The following is a 22,190-nucleotide window of genomic DNA, read 5'->3' as shown; positions in this document are numbered from 1 at the left end:
AGTGGCCAGCCTCTGTCCTATTGGGAGGCACCGAACAAGGGGCGAAGCCTGAAAGAATGGCTGATGCTCAAGGCCGCTTTGAGCCCCGCCCAGTTGCCTCTAAGCCCGCGCTGCGTGGACCCGGCCCCTAGGCGGTGGCGGCCTCAGCGGCAGCTGCGCGGGCACGCCGTACGCCTGGCTGTCAATCACGCGCAGGTTGAGCTCGGCAAGGCGGGAGCGGCGACCGAGGTGGCGGCGGCTGCGGCGGCGGCAGCGATGGGACCCCAGCGAGAGATCTGCAGCTAGTTAGCTGCACTTGCTCCAAGGGTCGGGGGATCGAAGGGGGTAGGTAAAGCGATATTGAGCCCAGGGGTGCGGTTTTCTAAGCAGGATTTGTCTCTCTCTCTAGTTCTCCCTCTCCTACCCTTCCTCTTTCCTTCCTCTCTCCTCATGCACAAATATTTATAGTGTCTCTCTCTCTCTCTCTCTCCCTCTCCCTCCCTCTCTCTCTCTCTCTCTCACACACACACACACACACACACACACACACATACATCTTACGCATCATATTTGTTATATATGCATACAGGTTTACAAAATATTGTATATTAAAATCCGTGAACACATACAAATAAGGAATAGCTAACTCCATGCTTTGGCAGCTTGTGATTTGTGTTATGTAATAATTGAGGCAGTGTACAGGGGAAACTCAAGAGTTTCTTTCCTGAGAAACACAAAAGTTGACTATAGGTAAGAATAAATCAGCTATATATGCATGGAGTTTGCAAAAATGGTTTGATTTATTTTCCAGGTAGAATTTAACACATACTTGCCCTCCCCACTCCTTTTCCATACCTAAAAGATGTCTAAGTGTTTTGGTGTGACCTCAGACCAACTTCTTTGTGTTATCTAAAAAGGCATTGAGGTTGAGGTCAGACCAACCAAATGACCATAAACAAACAAACTAACTGGAGTCTAACAACTCCAGTTGATTTAATTGGTTTCTGGCTCTGTAACAGAAATGTTGTCAGAACCTTGGAGAGCTCCTTGGACTCCATTACTAGGCCAACCTTTGGTGAAGGGCAACTGTGGAATTGATTCCTAAGAAGAGAATGAGAAGATGACAAATAAAAAGATGGGAGGTTTGAGCCAGCAGCCATTGTAGGGGGAGGGAATTCATAATAGCCTGTTTTCTTTTTCTTATCAGATCCAAAATTCCAGTACAATTTCTTCATCTCAAATTTGTTCATTCACTCACAAACAAAATTTTAGGCCCCAAAAAGAAACTTTGGTTTAAATTAATACATATATCTTGAATCTAGAGAAATATGAAAATAATTTATTGGGTCTTAATTAAACTTGCCTCTAGTCTTTGAGGTTCTCCTGCAAATGTGCAGTGAACTATTTATCAGAAAGAATGAATTCTTAATGTCCTCTTGAAAAATATGGCCCAGTTTTTATTTCCCTTCACATAACCAGAGTAATATTGGAAACCAACAACTTTATAGCTGACAGTGGCTGTTAATTAAGTCTTGCATGGACACCTGCTTTACTTAAGCAGATGAACAGTAAAATGATCATGATAGGAAGAAAATGGATGTAAGAGTAAAAATCAACCCAATGAGCAAATAATCCAAATAATCCAAAGTCTTAATGGGTTGAAAATACATGTAAACAGATCAGAAAATACAGTGTGTACACTATAGAATTGCTATATAGAATAACTATAGAATTGCTTTATTTCACAATATAATGGAATAGATATTAAATAGATCCAATCTGTACTAGAAAGCATGTAATCATTTTATTTAGAATTTATAAAATATAGATGGATCAGCCTACTTAGTATTATTGACTATATAGTATATTATGATAAGAATAGCATTGGTATAATATGTTTAGTTTAAAATGCTTTTTTCTTTTTATTGCCTCATGTAATCTATAAATGCTTATGAGAGGTCACTTTAAAGTCTATAAAACAAAATGTGCTCTGATGTTTTTCATCTTCTTGAACAAGTTCTTTGTCAATTTTTGGTAACAAAATTGTTAGCATAAGAAAAAGCAGTTATAGAAATGTCTTATAAAATCAAATTTTCATTGGATTACTTACTTCAAAGATTTTCTTAATTAGGATTGGAGAATGTGCCATTGAAAAGAAAGATCCAAAACTGAACAAGCAGAGGAAGAACTTCAAAGTTCTTCCTCTGACACCTTGACACATGTAGACTCAAAGCAACTTGTTGTCTACATGTAGACAAAGAAGAGATTAAAAGAGAAAGTGGAATTTATCTCTTTTCATTTTGACTCTGAACTTTAAGTGCATAACTTAAAGATACATCTAGAAGAATTAGCTATGATAATTGCATATTATTACCTCTCTTGTAAAGATTATAGAAATGGCTTTATTTCCACTAACTTAGAGGGTACAAATAAAGCACATAACATTCTGCTTCAAAAAAATAAAATGTAACTGGAATAATCCACTGAAAGAAAAATGTTTTCATGTTTAAATGTCATGATTATATTGATTTAATTCTAGAGTGGTTTAAAAGTGAAAATGCTCTTAGCAGAGTTTCATGTCTTCATGCATTCACTCAGAGTCTGAGTCTTAAGTGAATTAACCTTTTGGTTTGGTGTTGGGTAAGTTATTTAAACCAACAGTGGGCCTATACCTTGGAACACTGGCCCTGTGGAAAAGTGACTCTAATAGGAGCTTCACTCCCATTATCTCAGAATGATTTCATGGGAGAGAAAAGCAGTATAAAAAAATGAATGATATTTCAAAGAAAGTGGATATAACAGAGCCTGTGCCTGGTCTCACAACTGACTCATATACATACAGCCATGAGAAAGCACTCATCTTTTGTGTGTCTCAGTTTTCTACCTCTCTTCTTTGAAGGAGAATGGAGAATGTGAAAACAAATAATATATCATCTTTAGTGTTTTTTAGAGTTTCATGAAGCAGACAGGCATTTATGTTTTCATGACCATAAATATTTTTTAAATAAAAACCTATCTACATATATAAAACTATAATTTAAATTTCTAGAAAATAAATACCATAGTGCATTGGCACACATAGAAATAATAATAATAATAATACATATATGGGTATGTTTGCCTAGTAGGGAAACCATTTAAGAGACTTTTAGATTTGTACTGTGTCCCATGGAGAACAGATATTATTTTTATTACTGGTTATATTATATTTATTGTTTTAGGGCTCTTTTCCCTCTTTACCTAAGAATCCACTAAGGCAGACTATGTCCTATTTATGTTTGAAATCATTATCTCACATAGATTTGGCAAGTGATTACTGGCTTAAAACATCAAAAGAAGGGAGGATAAAGATAAAGGACCACTCAGGTCATCATCAAATCTTATTAACCCATGCATAATTCTGTGTCAAAAAGTTTCAAAGAGATTAAAGTAAATAGGACAAAGTCCCTTCCTTCATGAACTTTAGTCTAATCATGTACATGGCTCTATCAAAGCTTAAACAAACTACGTCATAAAACATCAGGTAACCAGCACTAAAGCCAAATCTGTGCAAAAGAATAGGAAATTATAGAGAATTAATATTTAATATTCTGGTTGTAGGAGGACTTAGGGAAAGGAGCACAGATCTATGGGATATGATGAATGTGCTGTGTTGCTAAGAAATGAGGATACATTTAATGCATAACTGTGAATGCAACTGAGATTATCCTTATATAGGATTATACAAAGAAAAAAGTCATATGAATGGATCTTGCCTTAAATGCCCTTCAGGGAGAATTTAATAATTTAATTTCATAATAAATATCTGTTTACAGCTATGACCAAATAACTATACACTAATGTTGACTTTCTCTATCAAGTTAGCCATGATGGCAACACAAGACGAGAGGTTTCTAGAATGTCTGTCTATAAAGCAAAAACTCACATGGATTCATTTAAAATGAAAATATTTTTATTCACACACTCCATTTTACCCCATCCATGTACTTCTTGGGATATTGTGAATATCTTTAGAGAAAAGGCACCCACCAGGCTCTGTTACATAATATTCATATGTTTAGCATTACTATTTCTGTTACACTGTCATGCTTATGGCACCAGAAGTCCCAGGTTCAATTCCACTCCATCATAGACATACCTGAGCAATGCTCTGGTAGGACAAGAGAGAAGGAGAGAGAGAAAGAGAGAGAGAGAGAGAGAGAGAGAGAGAGAGAGAGAGAAGGAGGAGTACTCTGCAGTTGGAGTAGATTACAGTAAGCAGGGCTGGGTAGTAGACCCATGTTAATCAAACACAGTACAAAGCACAAGGACATACTCAAGTATCCAGGTTCAAGCCCCCAGTTCCCCACCTGCAGGGGGGGTGGTCATTTCACAAGCGAAACAGATCTGCAGGTGTCTTTCTCTCCCCCTCTCTATCTTCCCCTACCCTCTCAGTTTCTCTCTATTCTTTCCAATAAAATGGGGGGGAAAAGACCACCAGGAGCAGTGGATTCTTAGTGCAGGCACTGAGCTCCAGCAATAACCCTGTAGGCAAAAAAAAAAAAAAAAAAAAAGATTACAGTAAGCTACTTATTTGGAAAAAAGAATGAAATCTGTAATGCCCACAGTAGCTACTATTTAAGAAATATATTTGGTACTGAATTAACTTGTTAATTAAATAACACACAACCGGTCTACTTAATATCACATAACTAAGTGAACCAGTAGCCTGTAAGCTTCTTAGAAGAGATAACTTATAATGTTATAATTTGGGATGATTGGACAATCAATGATAATATTGGAAGACTTGGGAAATTGGCAAACAAATAAACCTAGTTTTTTATCCAATAAAAATACTCAACTCATTCTGTAGATCTATGACCTGAGACTCACAGAAAACTATATCTGGACTCTGGTGGTGGGGAAGGTATGGAATTATAACCCTGTTACCTTATAATTTTATAAACCAATACTAAATAACTAATAAAAATTTTAAAAAATAGAAAAATAAGGGGTAGTCCAGGATCTAAGTCCCTACTAAAGTGAAGCAAGATGATGGCATGATAAAGGGTTAAATGTATTGACATCCAGCTTGAGAAAAATGTACCTTTAGTACAACAATCCGGTAAATCAGAATTCCTTCAATAAAGTGATACTGAAGTTGAACAAAAAGCAAGAGAGAGAAAAAAGACAGAAAAGAAAAGAAAGAGGAATGAAAACTACATCTGGAAGGAAGTAGAGTTCATTTGTTCAAGTCACCTTATCTTAAAAGTGATAAAACAGTAGCACTTAAAAATTATGGCCAGTAAATTGCAGATCAAGACTAGCATTAAAGGTAACATCTGTTGTAAAAAGGACAAGAATTGGAAATGGGGAAGAAAAGATTTGGGTGGGCATTAGATGCCCACTGCATAATGCTGAAAGAGGATCTAAGTAGGCACAGAAAGATTAAAAACCATATCATGTGGGAGTCAGATGGAAGAGCAGCGTGTTAAGCGCACATGGCACAAAGAACAAGGATTGGCATAAGGATCCCGGTTCAAGCCCCCGGCTCCTCACCTGCAGGGGAGTCACTTCACAAGCAGTGAAGCAGGTCTGCAGGTGTCTGTCTTTCTCTCCCCCTCTCTGTCTTCACCTCCTCTCTCCATTTCTCTCTGCCCTATCCAACAACTACATCAATAACAACAATAATAACTACAACAATAAAACAACAAGCGCAACAAAAGGGAATAAAAAATAATAAAAAAAGAAAAGAAAAAAAGAAACTATATCACGTGACAACAGATATCTTATCAATCATGATTTCCCTAATAAAAAAATACAATATAAGAATTATAATCCAATCTCTGTATGGCTAACACAGTACAAACTATGTTCTTGTGGTTTGAATGCCCAAAAGTGAAAATAAGATTAATTGGCATTTCTCTTCTTTTTTTTTTAGTATTTATTTATTTATTTTCCCTATTGTTGCCCTTGTTTTATTGTTGTAGTTATTGTTGTTGTTATTGATGTCATCATTGTTGGCTAGGACAGAGAAATGGAGAGAGGAGGGGAAGACAGAGAGGGGGAGAGAAAGAGAGACACCTGCAGACCTGCTTCACCGCCTGTGAAGCGACTCCCCTGCAGGTGGGGAGCCAGGGGCTGGAACTGCAATCCTTATGCCTGTCCTTGGGCTTTGTGCCAGGTGCGCTTAACTCACTAGATTTCTTTTCTGTAATGCATCAAGCATCACTAAAATTCATTCTGCCTTAGAGAAACTTCCATCACTCATACTCAAAAACATTTGTTCTGTGACACTTTCTGTCTCTTTTATGACTTTTTCCACATTGTGTTTAACAAAGTAGGACTGCTGAACCTCCTCCTAGAAAGTAGAAATAGTCAACCTAGGATTCCGGAAACAAGCTGTGCCTGGAATAGTGTACTATATATGTCACACAGTCCTGCTCTGCCTCAACCCTCAGTCTGGAGAGAGGGTACTTCAGCCTCTAAGGGAAATAACTCTTCCTGTTGCTATGAGTTTGTTTTTGTTGTATTCACTCCTACCATATCTATTTTTGTCCTTTTTCATGTTAAAGTATTTGATGTATTATAGGATACCTGAAAAACACAGTTAGAGGAGTTAGTGCTAATTATGCTGGTATGTGATTCATTTCATACTCTTGCTTAGTGTACTAATTGTCATCTTTCATTTGCTTCCTGACTCATGAGGTAACCTTTAACACATGAATCTTCAGTGTCTCAGCTTTTTCAGTGACAAAGCAGAATTAGTAAAACTAAGTACATCTCCCCTTAACTGAAATTTTCTTAAAATATCAAATTTATAACAAATTTAATTTAAAAGAGCCTTTAAATTTACTCTACATATATATCACTAGTAACAGGCTTTTATTATTCATCATCATTGTATAAACACTAAATAAAAGTTATTAGAGATCACTAGCATTTAAGATGTGAAAATTAGCTTAGCATGTAATTTGACCTGTCAAACTTTGCTGCTGTAGTTAGACCAAATGCATTCTAAGCTCTTGATATTTCTATGGAATGATACCCAGTTGAAGTGCTTAAAATTAGGAAGGGAAATGACCAAGGAAATTGCTCAGTGGGTAGAGTTCAGGACTCAGATCTAAGCCAGTGCAATGGCCTCTATCTCATGTTCCTGTGAGATAAATAAAATAAATCTTTAGTGAAAAAAAAAAAAAGTGTGTGTTTAGGCAGATGCGACACTGCCTGATCCATTTATTTATTTCCCTTTCCTGTTATCAGGGCACTGCTAAACCCTGGCTTATCTTGATGCTGGGGATTGAACCTGGTACCTCAGAGCCTCATGCACTAAAATCTTTTTTGTGATTTTCTTAAATTTCCTTATGGGGGGATTAGTGGTTTACAGGTTACAGTAAAATACAGTAGTTTGTTCATTCTTAACTTTTCCTAGTTTTCCACATAACAATACAGTCCCCACTAGGTCCTCTGTCATCATGTTCTAGGACCTGAACCCCCACACCCAACCTCACCCCAGAGTCTTTTATTTTGGTGCAATATACCAACTTCAGTCCAAGTTCTGCTTACTGTTCTCCCTTCTGATCTTGTTTTTCAGCTTCTATGAGTGAGATCATCCCATATTCATGTTTCTGTTTCTGACTTACTAACTTAACATGATTCCTTCAAGCTCTATCCAAGATGGGCTGAAAATGGTGAAATCACTATTTTTATTTTTTTATAATATCTATTCTCTTTTGTTGCCCTTGTTTTATTGTTGTAGTTAATATTGTTGCTATTATTGATATCGTTGCTGTTGCATAGGACAGAGAGAATGGAGAGAGGAGGGGAAGACTGAAAGGGGGAGAGAAAGATAGACACCTGCAGACCTGCTTCACCACTTGTGAAGCGACTCCCCTGCAAGTAGGGAGCAGGGGGCTTGAACTGGGATCCTTAAGCCAGCTCTTGCACTTTGCGCCACTTGCACTTAACCCACTGTGCTACAGCCCGACTCCCGAAATCACCATTTTTAATAGTTGAGTAGTATTACATTGTGTATATAGGCCACAACTTGCTCAACCACTCATCTATTGTTGGACACCTGGGTTGCTTCCAGGTTTTATTACAAATTGTGCCGCTATGACCATAGATATACACAAATCTTTTTGGATATGTATATTTGTTTCCTGAGGCTATATCCCCAGGAGAGAAATTGCAGGATCATAGGGTAGGTCCACTTCTAGCCTTCTGAGAGTTCTCCAGACTGCTCTCCACAGGGTTTTGGCCAATTTACATTCCCACCAGCAATGCACTAAAATCTTTTAGGGTAATCATTACACTGTCTCTCCAACTATTTGGTTACTTGTTAAGCAATTGGAAACATAGTCTTTGGTTAACCTGGATTAAACAGCAAACTTTAAGAGAACCTGACTAATATAAAAATACAAAGTTTCTTTCTTTGTCATGTTAAAGGTATCTGTAGTCACACAGGAAAAATTATCTAGAGTATAATTCAGTATTCCAAATAAATAAATATATTTCACATGTATAAGAAACATTGACCTACTATTATGAAGATCAGAAAATCAAGAGCAGAAGATAACTGAGAATTTCCTATTTAGCCAAAATTGCTCTTTCTTATAAATTCCTTTTCTAATATTGTCAAAGGGCATTAAATCAAATAAAGTTGAAAGTCCAATTTTAGGATGGGGGGGAGAGCATAATAATAAAAAAACTCACCCTGAACATAATTTCATTTAATAATTGTCTGTTAATTCTTAAATTCTTATTTCTACTAGACATTTCATGGCAAGTAATAAGTCTCAGTCCACTCTCTACATTATGCTCTATCATTCCATATGAACAGATATATCCACAGTGAGTAAAATATATGGTGTTGGTGTTAGTGAGGTATAAATTATCAGCTGAGCCTTTTGTGATTAATAAAATATGAAGTATAAATGGTCCTAGGTTTTTAATAAAGCTCTTATACAACTTGGAAATTAGCTAAAATGTAAGAACAAGATAGTCTTAGCATTTTGAGAATTTGCCTTTTCAAAATGCCAAGGAGTAAACCCCCTATAAACTCCACAAGGATACATGTTAAGAACCTAAGACAGCACCCCATAATAAATTTCATCTTAGCTAGTGAGAGTTTTTACCTCATCCTTGAGCATGAAAATTGAAATACTACTGGGGTTTAAGACATTGAAGATTTGTTGTCAAGATAATGAATAGCTCATCTTCTTTGTTGCTCTTTCTCATGTGTTTAATGTTTATATGTTTGCATACATGAAATGAGCTGTTTAACTCTCCCTGTTTATTTATGGAGTATCAGCACTACTCATTGAGTATTTGGGGGAAATTTTGCATTAAGTAGACGAGACTCTTACAAGAAAGACCAGTCTTTAGACTTCTCCAGAAAAGAAATACAGATGGTCAACAAGATGAAAAAGAGATGATAAAAAGATGTTTGCCAGCTCTCATTACTAAGGAAATGCAAATCATAACAGCAATGAGATATATATAACCTTACATTTGTAACAATACCTAGTATCCAAAGAACAAGGAACAAATACCAGAGGGAATATGGTGTTAAAAAAAGTAATTCACAAGGGCACAGTGTACGACCACTATTAGTGTCAATGTCAGTGATAACCATTATGAAAACAGCATGTAGATTCCTTTAGAAAATGAAAATAAAGGCCAGGTAGTAGCATACCTGGTGAGTGCTCACATTACAGTGCACTAGGACCCAGGTTCAAGCCCATAATCCCCACTTGCTAAGGGAAAGCTTTACCGGTGGTGAAGGAGGGCTGCAGGTGTCTCTCTGTCTCTCTCTTCTCTGTCTCCCCAGACTTCTCGCTGTCTCTGTTCAATAATAAATAAATAAATACAATTTTTAAAGAAATGAAAATATATATTTCACATAATATAGTTATTCCCTTTTCTAGGTATTTCCTTGGATGCTAAAAACAATAATTTGGAGAGATATAAACATCCCCATATTTACCACAGTATTATTCACAACTAACATTGAGAGAATATATAATTACCCATTGACAAATACTTAGCTGAATGTGGCATGGCAATGTATGCACAATGGAATATTATCCAGCTATTAAAATGATGAAATTCTGCCATTTACAGCAACACTGGTGGGATTGAACAGTATTATGCTTAGTGACATAAGTCAGAAGAAGAAAGGTGAACACCATAAGATTGAACTCATGTGGTATACAAAGAAACAAAACTACTGAACCACATAAATTGAAAAGAAATGTTTAAGATGTCGAACTGTATTAGTGTTTTCCAGAAAGAAGCCCGGTAGAAGGGTAAGAAACTGAGTAAAACGGATCACTTGTGTGCTAAAGAATAGAACTGGAATTTTAATGATGAATATAGTGAAGTATGTCTAGTTGTTTACCTGTTATTATGTACACCTGAACCTTATCTGATATCATAAGCCAATCCTACTTTAAACGTTAAATAGAAAAAACTTTTCTAAAGGCGTCATTTCTTTTACATTGTTTTTACATTGTTCAAATAGGCCGAGATCACTAATCTGCTTCTTTCCTTTAATATGCTTTTGAATCCTGAGGATGTACTAGGTTAATACATGAGGATTCTGTTATTTCAGCTGAGAAACATGAGTTCTTGCAGCAACATCTGTGGATCCAAGCAGGTGCAGACCGCTAATGAGGGTGGGTACCAGCGCTATGGAGTGCGGTCCTATCTACACCAGTTTTATGAGGACTGCACCACCTCCATTTGGGAGTATGAGGATGATTTCCAGATCCAGCGATCACCTAACAGGTGGAGCTCATTATTCTGGAAGGTAAGTAAAGAGCATGGATTAGCTCAGGGAATGGAAAAGTGCTAGAATATGGATAGTATCTGTAGAATATACTCACTCTGGGGAACTGCAAGTTTGATACGGCGTGCCTCACTCCAGATAATGGTTAAGTATTAGTCCCTTGAAAAAAGGAAATACATACCTTGAACTGAAGAAAATCTGTAAACATTGCATAATGGTTGATTTTCAGATAAACCAGAAATAAGTATACTCATCATCGTTAGTTATTATAGCTACTAGTACTGTGTGCTTTCAAATTCACCAACTGTACAGTTATGCTTAGACAAAACTCCCTTCAGGTTTTGTAATGATCATTTGACAAATTTAAACGGTAATTAAAAAGAATGAATTTGAGGGCTGGGCGGTAGCACAGCAGGTTAAGTGCACATGGCACAAAGTGCAAGGGCCCGCGGAAGGATCCCGGCGGAAGGATCCTGGTTCGAGGCCCGGCTCCCCACCTCCATGGGTGGGGGTGGGGCTGCTTCGCAATAGGTGAAGCAGGTCTGTAGGTGTCTATTTTTCTCTCTACCACTCTGTCTTTCCCTCCTCTCTTGATTTCTCTCTGTTCTATCTAATAGCAACAACAGCTATAGCAACAATAACAGTAACAACTACAACAAGGGCAACAAAATGGGAAAAATAGCCTCTAGGAGCAATGGATTTGTAGTGCTGGCACGGAGCCCCAGTGATAACCCTGGAGGCAAAAAAAAAAAAGAATGAATTTGGTATTTAGAGTGTTAGTGCTAATAATATTGTGGGTTAGTATATTAACTGTGCCTCTACAAAATATGAGATGATGAGTCTCTCTGAGCCTCTAGTAAAAACATCTCATTATACAGTGGACTTAGTCACTTAGCCTATAGTTAGTATGTATTCTGTTCTAGGAATTTACGAAGTGCTGCAATTCAAACACAAGAAGAAGATTTTAAAAAAAACAACCCTATTCTACTAGATAGAAACTGGCTGGTGATATGGGTTGACCAGCCAATGTCCATGCTCAGAAAAGAAGTAATTACAGAAGCCTAACCTTTCATCTTCTGTACCCCATAAAGAATTTTGGTCCATACTCCCAGAGGAAAAAAGAATAGGAAACCTTCCAAGGGAGGGAATGGGCTATGGAATTACGGTGGTGGGTATTATATGGAACTATACCTCTCTTGCCCTACAATCTTATTAATCATTATTAAATTACTAAAAATAAACTATATCTAACAGAAAAAAAAAACCAATCCTCATGTAATGTACAATCTGTCATTGGAAATATACCACTGACAAATAAACAACTGGTAGAAAGTCATGTAGTGTCAAGTGCTGTGAAGAAATAGTCATCACAATAAGAAAAAGTGATAAGTTCGATGAAAGAAAGAAGATTCAAACATGAGGTGGAGATAGCTATTTATTTCCTGAAGGATGGTATCTAGAAATGCTGACTGAAGAAAGTTTCAGAAGCAGTGACATTTGATAGGATAAAAATTATGCAAAAAGGCTCTCATGCCTGAGGCTTTTTAAGGTCCCAAGTTCAATCCTCCACAGCACCATAAGCCAAAGCTGAACAGTGCTCTGGTAATAAATAAATAAATAAATAATAAAAATAAAAAATCTTAGAAATATGTTACACATACAGTTTGTTAGCTATTATTACCCGCTGCTTTATGGCACAATGGGTTTTGAAATGAAACTGGAAATCTAATTAATAAAATATTGGATAACATAGTTGTTAATATGGATTTTCAATGAAGTATGTTAACTCAAAATGTACTGTTATCATGTGCTTTGTGTTAGAATTGGTCAAGCCCACTTCCTTGCTCCACAGAAATGTTGCCTCTGATGAATCCTCACTGGTATGGACTAGTGTAGCACATCTTGTGTTTACCCAGATATGTGGGAGGTTGCTTCCCGATGTGTCAAAAAAACAAATATTTCCCTGACAGATCTGTTTTGCCAAGAGTCTAAAATGCCAGTGAGATACATAATAAGTATTTGTATGAATCCAGAACATTAGAGGTTATGTGATTTATGATGCTATAAACTCATCAAATAATATGTTAGTATGGGTATTATTTTTTTCTTTTTTTTTGTTTTGTTATTTTTTTATATTTATTTATTTTCCCTTTTTCTGCCCTTGTTGTTTAACATTGTTGTGGTTATTGATGTCATTGTTGTTGGATAGGACAGAGAGAAATGGAGAGAGGAGGGGAAGACAGAGAGGGGGAGAGAAAGATAAACACTGGCAGACCTGCTTCACTGCCTGTGAAGCAACTCCCTGCAGGTGGAGATCTGGGTGCTCAAACCTGGATCCTTATGCCAGTCCTTGCACTTTGCGCCATGTGTGCTTAACCTGCTGCACCACTGCCGGACTCCCGGGTATGATTTTTAAGTCACTTAAAATGTCCATGCCAATACTGAAATTTATGTATTTTTATGTTCAAAAGTATTTGTCCCTGTTGTGCTGAGCCTACTGGAAGAATAAGAACCATCAGAAATGTATAACATTATGGAAATTTTATTAGGACAGACGTCAAATCCAAGATCCATACCCTAATCATAAGATACAATAATGGTCATTCATTATCCTATTGTCAATCTGATTAACCCAAGATTTCACAATTTCAGAGACCATGACTCTACCAAGAAAATGAACTGCTCTTGAAGGTCCTCCTAGAGAATATAAATTAATTCATTCCAGTGTGTTTATAAAGAGCTTTCTACCAGTACAAAGAAAGGCAGTGTTGGGGCTATGCTTGTATATGAACTCTTTCAAGCAGTAACTGAAGAGCTATGTAGGCTCTAGAAAAGCTTTTGAAACTGGAGCATTTGAATTTGCTTGTCTTTTGGAAGAATAGATTCTGGAAGGTAGATTTCATGCAAGTTGTTACTGCTCAGGAAAATATATATGTGAGACTACATAAGATAAAGTCTGTGGAAGGGCCAAAATAATAGCTTGGCATTCACTGTTATTTGTAAAGTTCAGTGTCCTTACAAGAAGGTCAGGTATTAGGGTTGAGACAAATGAGCTAATATTTGCCAACATTGCTGGCAAGTGACACTGCTTAGATCTCTGATTCTGCTCAGGAAAGGTCATCAGCCATGATGCAAAAAAAAAAAAAAAAAAAAAAGGTAGGGCTAAGGAGACAGACAGCATAATGGTTATGCAAAAGACTTTCATGCCTGAGACTCCAAAGCCCCAGGTGCAATCCCCAACACCACCATAAACCAGAGTTGAGCAGTGTTCTGGTTGCTATTTGTGTGTATCTTTCTCTCTGTGTCTCTCTGTCATTAGAAGTAAATAAATTGGGGCCAGGTGGTGGCACACCTGGTTGAGCACACATATTATAGTGCACAAGGACCCAGGTTCGAGCCCCTGGTCCCCACCTGAAGGGGGAAAGTTTCACAAGTGGTGAAGCAGTGCTACAGATGTCTCTCTGTCTCTCTCCCTCTCTATCACCCCTTCCCTCTCAATTTCTGACTGGCTCTATCCAACAAATAAAGATTTTTTAAAAAGTAAATTAATTAAAAAGAAGGAAAAAAGATTGATTTTTTAAAAAGAAAGAAAAAGAAAAACTATGGCAGGTGTAGATAGCATAATGGTTATGCAAAGACTCTCATGGATGCTCCAAAGTCCCAGGTTCAATACCCCATACCACCATAAGCCAGAACTGAGCAGTGCTCTGAAAAAGGAAAGAAAGAAAGAAAGAAAGAGAGAGAGAGAGAGAAAGAGAGGAAGGAAGGAAGGAAGGAAGAAATAAGAAAGAAAAGAGGGAGGGAGGGAGGAAGGAAGGAAGGGAGAAAGAAAGGGAGAGAGAAAAACCAGTCTTCACTCTTAATGCACTTCACCGCATTTCCTCTACCCCAGATGGCTCCTTCCACATTAAGTTCCATCCAACATTTTCCCCACACATGCTGTTCTTTCCTGCCACACTAGTTCTTGCTTCCAACAGTCATTACTGCCTGCTCTCTGCCAGAACAGCTGCGTTGCTACTGCTGCCAGCTTTGTTTATTGGAATAAACTGCATTTTTCAGATCTCGTCAGTTCACAGAGATGCAAGGAAGAGGATGTTGGGCAAAATAACAACAGTCTCTGGCTTGGAGCCGTCAGCAGTAAAACATTTTTTCTATCCAATTCGCATTTCAGACAACAGGTTCTGGGCTTTCACACATTATTTTTTCATCCTAAAGAGTCATCTGAAATTGCAGCACAAAAACATTGCTTGCTGCCATCTTTAAGAATCATGATGGTGTAGACAGGCCATTTTCTTCAATTATTGGCATTGACTTGACCCCACAGACTCAGGCTCCTCCAGTTTTCCCTGGAGAGGAACCTCATCAGGAGACATCGGATTTTTTGGCATGGCCCCAAATAGAACTGCTCTATTCTTTGGACCCTTATGAAACTTTGTGCTACATTTGTAAACTCCATCTAATACAGTCCCTTTTCTTTTAAAATGTTTTGTTTGTTTGTTTTTTGTCATCACCAGGGTTTCACCACTGCAGGATGACTTTTTCAGATGGAGAAAGATAGACAAAGAAGCAGAGAGAGAATGTAAGAGACAACAGTACCAAAGCTTTCTAGAATGAGGTGGGAGTCAGACAGAGCAGCACACCATCCAAGTAAGCTATTTCGCTAGCCCAAGTTCCTTGCCCCTTTTTTCCCCTTTCTTTTAGACCTGAGTTCATCTCAACTTAGAACTATTTTCCAGAACTAATGTCTCTGTCACTCTCGTTGCTCTCCCTATTTTTATTTCCTCTACTACTCCAGTGTGTTACCAACATTAAGCTGATACATGCCAATTTCCTTTAAATGCTTAGAGAAGTCAATAGTCTACACTTTATGATTATTATTTTTCTTATTACTATTTTATGTAATAATAGTGGTATAAGGAATGAATCCAGGGCCTCACACATGAGAGGCATGTGCTTGACCACTTCCTAGGACCAATATTTATGATAGAAAAGGAGAGACCAAACCACTGAACCAGCATCCATAGATTTCTGCTAGTTTTGTCTTTATTCTCTCATGCTAAGGATCCAACCCAGGGATTCACTCATGTAGTACCTTTGATCTCATTATTAAATTTTCATGCCAATCATCTCAAACTCTCCAGAGTGTATTTTGGTAAGTTTGGAGTCTTTGTCAGGGTACATGTCTTGGGAATCTTCATTAAACTTGCATCAATGGTGCTGTCAGGATCTTTAGATTTAGATATTTAGGATGTCACACCCCCACCATAAATAATGGTAGCTCATTACCTATCTCTCTCTCTCTCTCTCTTTCTCTCCCCCCCCCCCGATGGAAATAGGAAAAGAAAGAAAAATCAGGAAGGCAAACCACTTTTCACTTCTTGTAATAAGGAAGAGTTGTACCATCTTAAAAGCATGGTTTGTCTTTTAGCTTCTGAATGATATTACAAAAGTGAATTTTAATCTATAAAGCACTCCTCTAAAAAAATATTACAAGATATAACTTTCTAAAAAAAACCAATAAATTCACCTTCAAATACTAACCATTATTTATAACTTTCAGAAAGTGACTCACATTGAGAAATTATGAATGCAGAAACCAAGTTAACATATCCATGCTGATATATTCATATACCACTATACCCCCCCTCGCAAATACACTTGTACTAATTCTCAAAAATTGAGAACCATAAAAATATAACCATATTATAAAGATATTACAAGAGTGAATTTTAATCTATAAAACCCTGGGTGGAGGGTGAGGGTGCATGTTCAGCTTCATGGGGTGAGGGGAGGGATGGGACAGAGTCTTTTGGTGGTAGGAATGGTGTTTATGAAAAAAAAAAAAGTTAAAAAGTAAAAAAAAAAAAAAAAGCACTACTCAGTGAAGAAGCAGATTGCCAGGAACCAATCACCTGGCTCCATATTCAAAAGCCTAGTGGCCTAAGGTAGTCAGTCAGAAATCTTTATTGAGTACATGGTCAGAAGGTGCACTCTGGAGAGCCAGGACAGAAATAGAAGACAAAGGACATTGGCCTTGGATTTCCTAAAGAAACTCAGATGGTTATTTTTATGGCTCTCAATTTTTGAGAATTAGTACAAGTGTATTTGCCGGGGGGCAGGTATAGTGGCATATGAATATATCAGTATGAATATGTTAAGTTGGTTTCTGCATTCATAATTTCTCAATATGAACCACTTTCTGAAAGTTATAAATAATGGTTAGTCTTTGAAGTTGAATTTATTGGTCTTTTTTTTTTTTTAAGAAAAATGTGGAAAACCTGAAATGTTGCTTTTACAAATACATTTTGTCTTTATTATATCTTATGTAGAAGAGTTCTACTTTTTCAGAAGATTCCTTTTGGCTTTTTCTTTACAACATTTATTTCTTTACAACATTATATAATGGAAATGTATTCATGTGTAGTAATCTTGTAATAAAAATAGTATCAGTAGTATAATTGGCAAAATATGGTAGGATATTACTATAGTAATAGTGGTAAAGAGTCCTCATATGTAAAACCCTGGATTTATTCCAGGAATCACATATAAAAACATAGTAATGATGTTGATAATAATACAACAATAATATAATCAAAAGTAGACTAACTTTTAGTTTCCCTGAGTATGTAATAGAGGTGAGGAGGGATATTTGTTTTGATCAGCTTAATCCGAGTATCATTTTGTGGTACTGGATAAAATTAAAATTTGAGGAATAATACCATACAGTATTCTTAGGATAGTCTTATATAATACATAAAGACATGGGCTAGATTCAGTCTTAACAATAATAAACCTTATAATACTTTTCTTCTCTCTTTCTCTCTCTCTGTCTCTCTCTCTCTATCTCCATCTCTCTCTCTTTCAAACTGTTTTTTAACTTAGTTTCTTAGAGGTAAAATGAGAACAGTAACACTGACTAGTGAAAATTAAATAAAATACACATCAAAAATTTTGCCTAGGACACAAAATCTTCTCAATATTAGCTCTTTTCCTCCCTCTTTGTTAGAGTGATAGATTTCTGAATTTTTCCCTCTGTTGTCCAAAACTTCTTTACTAATGTGTTACCCTGAAATTAAATAAATGAGTAAATACAGTTTAAATGTTCAATATTAATTGTTATGATTTGTCTATTTTTTTCAACCTTGTCATTCTAGCCAAAAGCAATTAGAATCAGTAGGAAATGAAAAAAAGTAAAAATAAATAACTACATGTTAGCTGTTCTTTATTTCAAATGCTGTATTGCTGTTACCAAAGAAGTACAATTTTGCAAGTACATTTCTAAACAACAACAATAATTAGAGTTGTTATAACTTATTGTTTAGCTGGGCACAAGACCACGTCTTTTCATACATGGTCTCATTTTGTCCTCATACCACTATGAGATAGGTGCTATTATCATGAATCATATTAAAGATAGAAAAATTATAGAAATCATGTTGAAGTAATTTTCAAGTACTAATTGGCAGGGCTAAAATCAATGTCCAAGTTTATTCATTGCTAACTTCTGAACTTAACATTTTCAGTGTTATATTTTATTAGAAGTTGACTTTAAAAAAGTTGACTTAATGCAAATTAATCTCCATGTATATTCTTAGCATATCTTTTTTTAAATTTTTATTTATAAAAAGGAAACACGGACAAAAACCATAGGATAAGAGGCCTACAACTCCACACAGTTCCCACCACCAGAACTCCGAATCCCATCCCCTCCCCTGATAGCTTTCCTACTCTTTAACCCTCTGGGAGTATGGACTTAGGGTCATTATGGGGTGCAGAAGGTGGAAAGTCTGGCTTCTGTAATTGCTTCCTCGCTGAACATGGACATTGGCAGGTTGATCCATACTCCCAACGTGTCTGCCTTGTTCCCTAGTGGGGCAGGGTTCTGGGGAAGCAGGGCTCCAGGACATATTGGTGGGGTCATCTGCCCAGGGAAATCCAGTTGGTATTGTGTTAGCATCTGGAACCTGGTGGCTGAAAAAAATAGTAAACATATAGAGCCAAAAAAATTGTTGACTAATCATGAACCTAAAGGTTGGAAAAGTTCAGATGAAGAGGTGGGGGGATCTTCGTTTTATAGAAAGATAGTAAGCATATTTTAGTTACAATCCAAAGGGCCTGTGGCTATACTTTTTTTTTTTTCCTCTGAGCCTGGAGTCTGATATGCAGGTGGATCTAAGTTATTGTCTGGGAAGATGATGTCATGGCTGGAAAAAGGGCTAGAAAGCTGGATCAGGGAAGAGAGTAGCTCCCAAATATGGGAAAGGTGTATAAATATTGTTGACTGTAAAACCCATTAATTTGATCTGATCCGGGGCCCATCTTAACATTTGCTTAAGTAAAGCCCAAATAATGTAGAGGGGGAAAAAACACTGGTCTAAGGAGTCATATTTGAGCACCTAAATCTGCCTCTGTAACATGCTAACTATCTACCAGTAGGCCAATGAGCTAACCTCTAAAAGACCATACTTCCTCATATGTAAAATGACATGTATGTTTTTTTTTTAACCCCACTTCTTGGTGAATGGACAAGTTATACAAAGCGGCAATGTCCTCCAGTCACGAACACCAAGAGCATCCTGGAGCTCCTGGGAGATTTCTATTAAAAATATGAGCAAAGTGTTATTGTGGAAAATGGATATAGGTTAAGTGGTTAGGGGAAAGGTCTAAGGAAACAAGAGTTCATTCTAGATTATCATGGACAATCTCATGTTCTTTATAAATCTTATTGAGAGTGGGATAAGATTGAAGCAAGACAAAAGCTGCAATGGTAAAGAAGCAGTAGTAATTCATACTAGCTAGAGAGAAGGGGGTGGTATTTTCTGTCTTCCACAATGGCTTTGTTTTTTTTTTTTTTCTCTGCTTAGACAAAACTGTGTGGAGGACTTATTTAGTCTTGCTTCATCAAGGACACACAGAGAGAGTTCATGTGATACTGATGTTCTGTAAGGTGGATTTGCTGAATGGAGAACATGACCTTGTTGTGAGCTCTAGCCCAGCTTCTAACAAGATCAAAGCTTAGTGGATGATGTCAGGCTAGCTCCTAGGATACCAAGTCTCTTCCTTCAGATCAAATGAGGCAAATAAACAAAAAGGGGTGCTTTGTCAGTTGCAAAGAATTGTACAAGTAGAAAACTCAAAGGAAAAATCCAGGTAGTGCTACAATTTCCAGTTGACATTAAAATAAAAAAGGACTTCCTTTTACCTCCTTTTCTAAGTAGGAAATTATGTTGGTTTCTCCTAAGTTTTTAATAGTGAATGGGATATTCATTTCTTTCAAAATCTGAAGCAAATCCTGCCTGGAAGGCTCAGGAAGAGATAAGGTTTGTGCTTATTCTGTCTTACTTCATTGTGTCTTATTCCAGGTCGGTCTCATCTCTGGCACAGTTTTTGTGATTCTTGGATTGACTGTTCTGGCTGTGGGCTTTCTTGTGCCCCCCAAAATTGAAGCCTTTGGCGAAGCTGATTTTATGGTGGTCGACACACATGCTGTCCAGTTCAATGGAGCCCTTGACCTGTGCAAACTGGCAGGAGCTGTTCTCTTCTGCATCGGGGGCACATCTATGGCAGGGTGCCTGCTAATGTCAGTGTTTGCAAAAACCTATTCCAAAGAAGAAAAATTACTCCAGCAAAAGTTTAAAGAGAGAATTGCAGATATCAAAGCCCACACTCAGCCCATTACAAAAGCCCCAGGTCCAGGGGAAACAAAGATCCCAGTCACTTTGTCCAAGGTTCAAAATGTCCAGCCTGTATCAGCAACCTGAAATATTCCCCACCCTAGTCCACCCCTCTCTTATTTGCACACATGATGAAAATGGAGTAGGTCAGTTTTTGAGACAACGGGGACTTGTCATTGTCTTGTCCCAAGTCTATGCATCACTGTGGGCTATTTAGAGGCTGAACTCATACTTGGCTTAGTTCAAGTGACTCTCATGAAGGTTGGTGGCAAGTGTTGTGCTGTGCACATGCACCCAGTTGCTTAAAAGGGTGTTTCTGTGTGCCTCCAGGAACCCTTCTCGTATATTGTGATTTTGTGTCCTATTCCATGTTTTTGGAAAGTGCTGAACAGACCAGCCCCCCCCCCCCCCAGTGGCTATTGTCCTTTTTTTCCCATACTGTTGGTTTTCCTCACCTTTCCTTTGTGGTGCTGCCACTGATTCTTGTCTCACTACATGTAAAATATTGTTATGTGATTTTATAGAAAAATTGAGTTCCCAGAACTTGACCCAAGTACTAGTCTTTTGAATCTATCTTCACATGAAATCCCTAATAATGGATACAAATGTACCTGTACTCTTGGCAAATCTTTCTGCTTTCTTCATTTTTTTTTCTTTACTTAGAAAGCCAAACTTGTCAACTATAAGTTCTTAGGAAAGAAATGAATGTGAGAAGTACCTATACAGTGTCCAAAAATCACTGAATCAGAAGTTAAGAAATGTTGAGTTCTACCACTGTACAACCCTGGGAAAAATCCCAGGTCTTAGGTTCTTCTTCTGCATAATTGGGGTCCTGATTGTGACACTTGAGTTGTTTTGTTGTTGTTGTTGTTGTTTGGGGGGGAGGGGTTACTATTTATTTGTTTTGCCATTTATATCCACACCACTGCCATCCCAGGATATTTTTATGTTCTTGTAACTCTCACCACAAGAAGAAATGTACAGTCCTGGATTCCTGAAAAGTTATCAAGTCCACACTACCAACTCAGCAATGCCCACTCTACCAACTCTTAAGTATCCCACCCTAGCAGTTTATAGAATGCTATCATATTTTTATAAAATTAAAGTAAGCCATCCTCAAGTAAGAATTCTCCTCAGTAGATATTAACCTTAAAGGGGGGGGGGGAATCTTTCTCAACTAGGATATTTTCTTCTTCAGTAAAATGTTGATTTTGCAGTTATCTGTGGATTGAAACTAGGTAAAATGGAAGATGTGACCTTGATATTCTTTCAAAATTTGTGCCATCTTCAAGTTGTGTCTATTTTTTCCCTTCTTTCACTGGATAAATAAAATATGTGAACAAGTGGAACCTGAATTGCATTGTCATTCCTTCAATGTGTGGCTACTTCTTCTCCAACATGTAATTTTCCATTCTGAGGCTGAATAAGTTCTGATGTTCCCCTGGCTAAATGAGAGAATAAATGAAGCAATTAGTACTCTTTGTGCACACTGTTTATTTTGCACAGTCCAGCATAAAACACAGGGCACACAGCATCCTCAACAAAGATCATTGGCCAGATTTGGAAGAAACTACTCCAGTTTGCTCAGGTTCTTACCCTCTTGTGGAAACAGACTTTTAATTTTATTCTTCAAAGCCATATACAAGCCCTCAAACATTTATACTAAAGGAAAAACCACTGGTAGATCTCCATGCCTGCTTCTGTCTTGCTTCAATGAGTCTTTGAGCATGAGAGTTCACTTTAAAATCTCTAGAATGAAAATTAGT

The 22,190-nt window shown here is 37.3% G+C and overlaps 1 protein-coding gene across 1 annotated transcript; it reads left to right on the top strand.

Annotated features, from left to right (window-relative positions):
• Nucleotides 1–216: 216 nt before the first annotated feature.
• Nucleotides 217–21,779, top strand: NRSN1 (neurensin 1). The gene is made up of 4 exons (XM_007525922.3): nt 217–324; nt 2,111–2,175; nt 10,574–10,771; nt 20,113–21,779. Exons 3-4 carry the CDS (start codon nt 10,583–10,585, stop codon nt 20,509–20,511), a joined length of 588 nt encoding a protein of 195 aa, XP_007525984.1. The 5' UTR covers nt 217–324; nt 2,111–2,175; nt 10,574–10,582; the 3' UTR covers nt 20,512–21,779.
• Nucleotides 21,780–22,190: the final 411 nt, after the last annotated feature.

This window comes from Erinaceus europaeus, chromosome 4 (genome assembly GCF_950295315.1).
Source record: "Erinaceus europaeus chromosome 4, mEriEur2.1, whole genome shotgun sequence".
Taxonomy (NCBI): Eukaryota; Metazoa; Chordata; class Mammalia; order Eulipotyphla; family Erinaceidae; genus Erinaceus; species Erinaceus europaeus.
Note: the sequence above shows the minus strand (reverse complement) of the source record. Positions and strands in the feature narration are given on the sequence as shown.